This window comes from Oratosquilla oratoria, chromosome 31 (genome assembly GCF_046742065.1).
Source record: "Oratosquilla oratoria isolate Oo_2021 chromosome 31, ASM4674206v1, whole genome shotgun sequence".
Classification (NCBI taxonomy): Eukaryota; Metazoa; Arthropoda; class Malacostraca; order Stomatopoda; family Squillidae; genus Oratosquilla; species Oratosquilla oratoria.
Window position 1 is genome coordinate 45,790,245 of NC_134807.1, and position 10,000 is coordinate 45,800,244.

Genomic DNA, 10,000 nt, shown 5'->3' on the forward strand with positions numbered 1-10,000 from the left:
GAGACAGAGTGAGAAACAGAGATAGCCGGGTGGAGGGGATAGAGAAAGTATATATGGTTGGGGGAGAAATGAAGGAAGAGAGATTTGGAAGAGAGAAAGAAAGAGAAAAATAAAGAGAGAGAGAGAGAAAGAGAAAAACAGAGAGAGAGAGAGAGAGAGAGAGAGAGAGAGAGAGAGAGAGAGAGAGAGAGAGAGAGAGAGAGAGAGAGAGAGAGAGAGAGAGAGAGAGAGAGAGAGAGAGAGAGAGAGAGAGAGATACATATATATATATATATATATATATATATATATATATATATATATATATATATATATATACACATGTATATATATATATATACATTTATATATACATGTATATATATCTATATATCTATCTATCTATATACATATATATATATATATATATATATATATATGTATATATATAGAGAGAGAGAGAGAGAGAGAGATCGCGAGGGGGACAGAGAGAGACAGAGGGAGAAAAAGGTAGAGATAAATAGAAAGAGGTGGAGGGGGGAGGCCGAGAGGATTAAGGCGTTGTCTCTTTCAGCGAAGGTCGAAAAGATGGTGGTTCGAACCCTACCACCGTCGAAGTTGAACCAAAGTAATGGTTAATTAAATTTTACACTACAAAGTCCCCTGCATATATATATATATATATATATATATATATATATATATATATATATATATATATATATATGTATATATATATATATATATATATATATATATATGTATATATATGTATATATATGTATATATATGTATATATATATATATATTTATATTTATATATATATATATATATATTTCCATATCTTTCCCACAACCATCTCCTTCTCTCTTATTCCCTCTCTTCCTCTCTCTTCTTTTCTCCTTTTCCATCTATCGCTCCCTGGACTCGCCGCTAGAGGGACAACGCAAGCAGACGTGTAGAGAGAGCTCTATCGATTTCGGAAAAATTCCAGAATTTACGCTGTAACCGCCCACCAGCAGTCGCAGAGGATATAAAGGTACAGTTCATACCCAGATAAAATTTGGGAATCCGTTCTGCTTGGACTTAGGCTGTAGAATTGGGAAAAGTTCAGTCCTACCTGGCCAAACAATCCCTGTCAGGGGTTGCCATTGTTGCGCATGCGTACTGGTGCTGGTGTGACGTAGATATGTCACATCAATCACCACAGTAATTTTACGTCACACCCTTGAGCCCAATCTGCCTACCTAACAAGGTAGGCAGCATGGAGCCTTCTGGCCCAATCTCCCTCGAGGCCATTGAGGCCGACCTAGCATTGAGCGATGAGGATGAGATGAGTGAGGAAGACAGTCACTGGCCACGGCTACCTAGACACGAACTCCGTAACCCATTAGCTCCAATGTCTGCGCTAGACATGTCACGCCCCACAACTACTCCCAAACGTTCCATAACCCACACCTCGGACAGCAATAGTGCGCCTTCTTCCCCTGCTGCCAAATCCTCAAAACGATTTGAGACATCTACTGCCCAGGGCAGCATATCTACATCAGACCACAGCGATCCACGCCCCGTAGCACAGGAGGCACCCACAAGGGGGACCTCATCGCTGCGTGACCCTCCATCCCCAGCATTTGCTCCCAGGGCTGACTATATCAAATTCCGGTTCAAGACTAACCCCTCAGTGGACATAAAACTTCGATGGCTGAATGAAATAAACAAAGCCTTCAAACTTGACCGTAAACTAGCTGAGGTGAAGATGGCAGCAATTACATCTCAGTTTGTTTACATCTCTTGTAACCGCACAGATATTGACAACAGTGTTACGAAAGGAGAGGTACAGTCCATCTACCTTGAGGTTCAGGACTCGCAGGAAAGGCCTCACAAATATCCCACATACCTCTTAACACGTTACCCGGTCAATATTGAACCAGCCTTGGCCAAAGAGCTGCCGGGCACCCACTCAGTCAGAAGATTCCACCATAATGGCACACCCATCAACCGCCTGGTAGTGACTTGGAGCCTTATAGAGCCACCACCACCGAGTGTCTACTTCAGCTTCCTTCCATGCCTACCACCCTGTGAACTTCATAGGGTGAAAGACGAACAGCCATGGTGTTACCGGTGCTGGGGCATCGGTCATATCTCACGGTATTGCGCTGCGACCGAACGGTGTGCATGGTGGTCGGGCCCTCATGACTCCCGCACTTGTTCACACCGCGCCCCTCCACCAACTGCTGTTACCTCTGACTCGGCTTCATCACAATCCCAGCCTCCCCCACCAGACACCTCGTGCTGGAAATGTCCACGATGTCATCAGACAGGGGTCAACGCCTGGCATGGTTGTGGAAAGCGTCAGCAAATCACCAATACACCGGTTGTTAAACACACGGGTCACAGTGAGTCACCACCACCTCCTCCCTCCGTCGGTAACCTCCACTCTACTTCTACTGCTTCCTCGGACTCTAAGCAAGTAGCTGCACTTCGCGATGCAGTGGCAGCCCTTAAGACTCGGGTCGCGACAATGACCGCACGTTTCGATGCAATCGAAACGTGTCTGGATAGTTTGGTTAAAAAACAGGCCACATGTGAGGTGACACTGAACTCGTTGGTTGAATCACAACAGGTAATTATTAACACCATTAGCACCATCACGGAGAAGATGGATTTTATTGCTGCTAGATTCGGCAATCTAATTGCAACCCCACACAGGGAGTCTCCCCTACGTGACACAACACCCAGTGACCCCCCCCCACCACCACCACTACCCCCCACACCACCACTGCCGGCCGAACCACCACCGTTGCTCATACCTCCACAACCGCCCGAACCACCACTTCTTCATCACTTGGTCGCCGATACCATAGAACTAAAATTCAATAATCAAATGAAGCTACACGTCATCTCATGGAACGCCTGCGGTATCACAAACTGGGCCAAACGTACAGCACTTAAAGGGTACGTGCACTGTCACCACCCAGACATTATCTTCATACAGTAAGCATTTATAGGCCTCGCTCCACCAAACAGGGATGCACCTTTGCTCAACCAATACGTATCGTATGTACATCAGATCCGAAACGGATTAATTACGTATGTCCACACCATCGTCCAGCATCGCTTTCTTCAAAATTCTATTGACAATAACACGACTTATCAGCTTCTAGAGGTAACAGTTGGCTCCGGTACCATAAGGTTATGCAATGTGTACGTTGCACCGAACGGCCTGAATCCAGCTATACTTCCACCCCCCACCACCCACGGTATGATTTATCTAGGAGATTTTAATAGTCGACACCCTGCTCTAGGAGATCTCACAGGCATTATAAATCGCAACGGGACTCGACTTCTGGAATGCATTCAACGCAACAGGCTAACTCGCTGGGACACGGCTGGCGCCACGCATGCTCGAGGTGGTACCTTGGGTCACGTCCTTACGTTTGGATTGGTGGCCTCCCAAGTCCGGTGTTCAACGATACTGACACTATTCTTCGACCACGTAGCACTCGGTGTCCAATACACCCTTTCTACCACGCCATCCCCAGTGCACACCCGTACACGCATCGTACTCCAACCTAAGTACTGTCCCACATATATTTCATACATGACAAACCTCCTACCCACATTTAACCACCACTGTCCTGAACAGTTATATTCCTCCCTCGTTAACGCCACACATACTTTCTACACCTAATACGTCAAAAAGCCACACATCACACGTCATCCGAATACACACACTTGGACACTAGACAACCACATCGTTCAGGCGGAGAGGAAAGCGATGGAGGATGGCCTTGCCTTTCAGAAAAGACCAAGTCCAGAAACTCTACACCAGTATCAACTATCAAGAGATGAGTTGGTTGCTCTACAGCGTTGTGTTCAAACGGATTCCTGGAAAAAACTAACGTACAGCATTAACCATCAAACGAGCGTTGGTACCATGTGGCACCTCATCAACAAGGTGTTGAAGAAAAAACATCACAGTGCCCTCCATCATAGTCCTACACAGTTTGCACAAAACCTTGTTGATGCTTGGTCAGCTCAGGCACGAACCAGCAACCTCCCACCATACATACACGACGCTCTCTCCACCCACAAAAACTATCGTGCACTCCGACTAGCCTCTGCCTTGCTGAAGACCGATGAAGAAGATGAGGAGATAACCGAACAAGAGCTGCGAAGAGCCCTCGCCAAGGGTAAGGCGACAGCTCCTGGCGATGATGGCATCACCTACGCCGTCCTCCGAGTACTCCTGGACGTACCTGGTAACCCCCTCCTCCAGCTGTATAATCTCTGCTACAACCTGGGATATGTACCACGGGACTGGACTTGCAGCACGATAGTACCGATTCCTAAACCTGGCACTGACAAATTCCGACCTGTATCTCTCACCTCTTATTTCTGTAAAGTATTGGAACGCATTCTTCTATCACGTCTGATGTTCCGGATACAAGATAAGCTCTCGCCCCGACTGTATGGCTTCCTGCCCCAGAGGAACACACCACTGCCTCATGGAACTCTACACACCCCTCTGTCCCACCAGTGTAGTGGCTTTCATTGATTTGAAAAGCGCATTCGACATCGCCTACAGGGACATTATCCTCGACCAGCTTGTTGACTTTGGCATCAAAGGAAATTTACTGAGGTGGATAAGAGGATACCTGCGGAACAGGAACTCACGTGTATTGTTTAAGGGAGCGTACAGCCATACCAGAGAGTTTGAACTCGGTACTCCACAAGGAGGAGGACTCAGTCCATTTTTATTTAACATCCTTATGCATCGCTTTCTCTCTCTGCTTCCTGACATCAACGGTACAACAATCACTTGCTATGCAGACGACATATGCATTCATTCAAGATCACCACAAGACATGCAACGTTTCCTTCAATCCTTTCATTTGTCATCCTCCTCATGCGGGCTGGTCATCTCACCAGAAAAGAGCAGAATTTTATCTTTTCGCCCAGCAAGAACTTTGCCAGAATTCACTATTGGCAACACCATCTTGCCATTGTGCTCAAAGTACCTTTACCTGGGGGCACCAGTTCGTATCACACCTTCCATCCCAGCAAGACAACGCGTACATCCAATTGTCCAAGACCTGCTAACCCGGCTACAGAGACGACTGACTCCTCTTAGGTGGTTAACCAACAATATTGTTGGAGTGTCCATCCCTGTCGCCAGAACTATATACATCACGTTCATTCGACCAGTGGTAGATTACCTCTCTCCCGCACTTAGTCAGCTTTCCAAAACTACTTTGCAACCACTTGAAAAATTCCAAAACCAGGCAATGAGGCTCATCTTAGGCTGCCCTACCTCAACCAGGATCGTCAGTATGCAGCAAGAACTTCGTCTACCACCAATTGTAGAGAGAATATACTCAAATGTTACCTGCTTCACTATCAAGTGCCTGCACTACCCCCACATATCTCCCCACTTTTGTCACACAATCCAGACCTCGATTGATTTGACAGAGCCTCGACCTCAGCTTCGTCCCGGTGGCCGCTCACTGGTCCTTAACATCATCTCAAACATTCGGAGGCTTAACATAAAATTTCTAACAGAGAACGAGGACCCTGGCCTCCCACCTTGGCAGACACCCATGCCAACAGTCACCTATACTCCAACTACCAAGTCCGACCTACCACAGCTCCAGAAACAACTAGCCTTAGAAACTATCGCCGGTCTGTCATCTTCTCTAAATGCGGCCCATCATCTCTTCACTGACGGTTCTTTGCAGGAGGACGGTAGTGCTGGATGTGCTGTGTATTCCCCCAGCATAGAGCCACCACTAGGGGGCTGGGCAGGCCGTCGACTCCCTAATTCGTCAAGCTCCACGTATTGTGAGTTGCATGGGCTCCTGGACGCTGTTACTTTGCTGACACGGACTGGAGAAAACGGCTTGATCATCTGCGACTCTCAGTCAGCCCTCCGCGCGCTCTCATCTACCAAGCCTGAACACCAACAAGTGGTAACACAAATAATGCCACAACTGGCCACAACTCACGAAAACTCACAGATGGCACACTTCCTGTGGATTCCATCCCATATTGAACTCCTAGACAATGACACCGCTGATCGGCTAGCAAGGACAGCTTGTAGTATGGATCCACCAGCTGCCACTTCTACTACTGCCTTCCTACCTTCTTACAAGCGAATGGTAAGACAAGCTGCCTGCTCCCCTACTCGCCACCGTAGCAATGCTGAGAGGGCTACAAGTGTATCCATCCAACACTACGAGAATTTTCTTCCTCTTCCCTATAAGTATAGACGTAATGGACTTATTGTGAGAAGACACAATGTTGTGAGTGCCCGACTCAGGCTCGGCTACAGACCAGTGTGGCAAGTGGGTGAGACCGAAGGTGTACCGAGGTACTCTTCGTGCAGGCTGTGCGACACCCCTAATGCCAACAGTCTAGAGCACTACTGCATTGATTGCCCCACGATAGCCCCTTTAATACCTCATCGACAATCAGTTCTTGATGTCTGTAAATATTTGCTTGAAGGTGATAAATTAGAATTAATCCTATTGCAACACCCTCACTTTGGTGGGTGTTAAACTGTACATAAATAAATCAGTCAGTTATGATTCGGAAATGTTTTAAGTATCACTAATAATCTGTATATAGTCATCTTTTGCACTAGGTTTGTTGTTCCCTGGACATAATAACAAGGAATGTCTGTAGTATAGATCTGCCAGCTGCTACTACTATTGCCCTATTACAAATGGATGGTACGATAAGCCACCTACTTCCCTACACGTCACCGTGGTAATGCTGAGAGGACTTCAAGTGTAACCATCCAACACCACAAGAACGTCCTTCCACTTCCACATGCATACAGACGCAGCGAACTTCTGGTGAGACGACACAATGTTATGCGTGCCCGACGCAAACCCGGCTACCGCACGGTGTAGACGAGTGAGACCAGACAGGTGCCGAGGTACACATCGTGCAGGCTGCGCTACACCCTATATGCCAACAACTTTGATACCTCATCGACAATTACTTATTAATATATGTAAATATTTGCCAGAAGGTGATCACTGTATATATTTTTTGTATCACCCGCACTAGTGGGTGATAAACTACAAATAATTCCTTCAGTTATGATTCGAGAGTGTCCTGTGTGTCACTAGTACTCTGTACATAGCTACACTTTTGTACTAGGTTTGACGCTCCTTGAGCGTAATAAATTGATAAAAAAAAATATATATATCGCTTCCTGTCTTCAACCCCCCTCTCTCTGTTGGCTCTTGTCGCCCCTGTTATCACTGTCTGTTTAACCCAATGTCACCACTCTTACCACTGCTAATCATGTCAACACTGTAGCCATTGTGATCGCCCTTGTCACTGTAATCGCTCTTGTGGTCCTCACTAATGGATATGGTGATTCACTCCTTTTAGTTATGATCTGTCCAGGAGAATGAAATTGCAGTAATTTTCTTTTCTTTATATATTTTCCGTTAATTCTTCTACAACGTGCTTCTCTGAAGTACTCTCACGGAATCCCCTGAGAGCACGTATGCAAGATCCTACGTGAGCTTTGTAGCGACATAGTGATTTCCTTAGTCCAATGATCTTTAACTTTATATTTAAGATCCTCCGCAAAGGGTGTGATCTTGCAATCGTAAACCAATTGAATTTTCTCCTCCTCCGCCCTTTTACCAATCAGATTCGTTGTTTCAAGTCTATATGGCAATATTATTTATTTAGAATAATCTCGAGTGTCTGCATAATTCTCACTTAGGTTACAAAGGAATGTCATGTCAGTAATACACTCGAGCTCCCGGCTCTTGTTTATAAACAATCCTACCTATAAAAGGCAACAACCCGTCTTCTACCCCTCTTTTTACCCTCTTTTCTAGGAACCTCTTAAGCCGCGTCCACACTTGTTGCATTTCCACGTATCGTATCATCTTTGCGTACCACCTAGTGATACGATATGTGCAACAGGGTATTGTACCCACTTGTTGCGTATCCACCTGCTGTATACGGATACGCAACAAGTGGGTACAATACCCTGTTGCACCGTATCTTATCACTAGGTGGTACGCAAATATGATAAGATACGTGGAAATGCAACAAGTGTAGACGCGGCTTTACACTCTCTCTCCCCCCTCCCCCTCTTTTCAAATTTCTCTCTCTCTCTCTCTCTCTCTCTCTCTCTCTCTCTCTCTCTCTCTCTCTCTCTCTATCTATCTATATCTATATCTATCTATATATCTATCTATCTATCTATCTATATATATATATATATATATATATATATATATATATATATATATATATGTGTGTGTGTCTTTCTCTATCCCGCCCCATCTCTCCCTCTCTCTATCTTACTCTCCATCTCTATATCTTTCTGTCTACCCTCCCCTCTTGCCATATATTTCTCTCTCTTTCTCTCTTCTACCCCATTTCCTACTTTCTCATTCATTAAGTATGTGTGTAGACATTTGAAAGTATCATTTCAACGAGCGCCTCATGAGCTGCCAAACGTTAGAATTAATAAATAATAGTTTTTCTGACGTCATCTTCTCATGTGGCTGTCCAACGTATACCCGGTCTCGTAGAATCTTCTTAGGTTTGGCGAGGTTACTTTTCAGAAATGAGATGATGGAGTCCAAAGTATACAGATGTATTAGTTATCTGTATCTTCAGTAAAAAAGTTAGTTTTGTTCACGCAGATGCTATACAATGTTTAGTTTTCGTAACCGTGGTTTTTATGAGACACACTTTGAATTTGCAAAGGTAACCATTCTTATTCTATGCTAAGAAGAAATTTCTGAATATCATGGTATGATTAATATTTGTATCTATTTCATCATTTAGTTCACTTATTTAATGTATCATGCATGTAACATTACAGTTTAATTTTACATTGTAGTTGCTGTTGAGGTAATATCTAATGTGCATCTTCATATATTGAACAAGTTCGATTGCAATTCTGCATTACAAATGAATGACCTCAATAGCAAGTCCAACCACTGTGTATTCTAATTACCTCGTTTAGCCTTCTACATAGTTTAGGCCACCTTTCAAGACCAACGCGTCTGGGAACGCGACACAGTTGTACCAATTATAAGTTCAGAATATAGTACATAGTGGAAACTAGTTTGGATAAATTTCAGAACAAATACTTTGATTAGGATAAAACTAAATCAGATAATTTTATGCTGCTTGCTGATAAATGCGTATTTTCTATCTTTACAAACTACTAAAAAGTGAGCGTTTGCGTCAGTGGGCGGTGATGTGCGACTGAAGCCGTCATTTTTCCTCTCTATGGTCATCCTACCAAGGGACGCCGCTCGACTCGAACCCGGGCCCATGAACTACAAAGATATCTCGAAACCAACGTGCCACAGCGACACAGACTACGCAGAGCAAGATTTCAAAGTTGGACTACAAGTCTCTGCTATTCCTCTCTACTCACAGATGTTGACTTGGTCATTACACACCCGCCATGTTGTAAATATGCCAGATAATTGTTCGTTTTTTAATGAAATACTGCAAAAATGAAACCAGGACCTTGTGGCGTCGTCCATTGGCTGATGAGGATACCATAGCATTGCCGGCCAACCTTGAACTCCGACTGCACTTGGTGTAAAATATATACGAGTATATATATATATATATATATATATATATATATATATATATATATATATATATATATACATATTCCAACCTATCCTTCAGGTGGTCCACACAGACAATGGAAATCACTCTAGGCATTGTATTATTCCAGAAAAATCATCTATTACTAAATTTTGATCCTAAAAATATATATATCATTTTAAAACAGCAACTAGACCAATACCAATGAAAACTATTTAGTCTCGATCATGTTATCGAGTGAAGAATGGATCGTATGCTTTTACAAAAACAAACAACCTTATGCCCTAAGGGGATAATGTCGATATTTCTTTGAGTTTCTGTGGATCCATACTGTTCAGAATTAAGAATAAGTTCGTTGGTCTCACAAAACGTTATCTAATATTGTGAACGTTATCGTATTCTTTA

The 10,000-nt window shown here is 44.0% G+C and overlaps 2 protein-coding genes across 2 annotated transcripts; both read left to right on the forward strand.

Annotated features, from left to right (window-relative positions):
• Positions 1-3,758: 3,758 nt before the first annotated feature.
• Positions 3,759-4,538, forward strand: LOC143041659 (uncharacterized). The gene has a single exon (XM_076213666.1). It carries the CDS (start codon positions 3,759-3,761, stop codon positions 4,536-4,538), a length of 780 nt encoding a protein of 259 aa, XP_076069781.1.
• Positions 4,539-4,848: 310 nt separating this feature from the next.
• On the forward strand, positions 4,849-8,977 carry LOC143041660 (uncharacterized). The gene is made up of 2 exons (XM_076213667.1): positions 4,849-6,079; positions 8,865-8,977. The coding sequence occupies exons 1-2, from the start codon at positions 4,849-4,851 to the stop codon at positions 8,975-8,977; spliced, it is 1,344 nt and encodes a 447-aa protein (XP_076069782.1).
• The last annotated feature ends 1,023 nt before the right edge of the window (positions 8,978-10,000 follow it).

Excerpts from the sequence above, each read along its gene's own strand:
- LOC143041659 (XM_076213666.1), top strand. The coding sequence starts at position 3,759 with ATGGAGGATGGCCTTGCCTTTCAGAAAAGACCAAGTCCAGAAACTCTA.
- LOC143041660 (XM_076213667.1), top strand. The coding sequence starts at position 4,849 with ATGCAACGTTTCCTTCAATCCTTTCATTTGTCATCCTCCTCATGCGGG. Across the intron at positions 6,080-8,864 it reads GCTAGCAAGGACAGCTTGTA|TTGCTGTTGAGGTAATATCT; the intron begins GTATGGATCCAC and ends TTTACATTGTAG.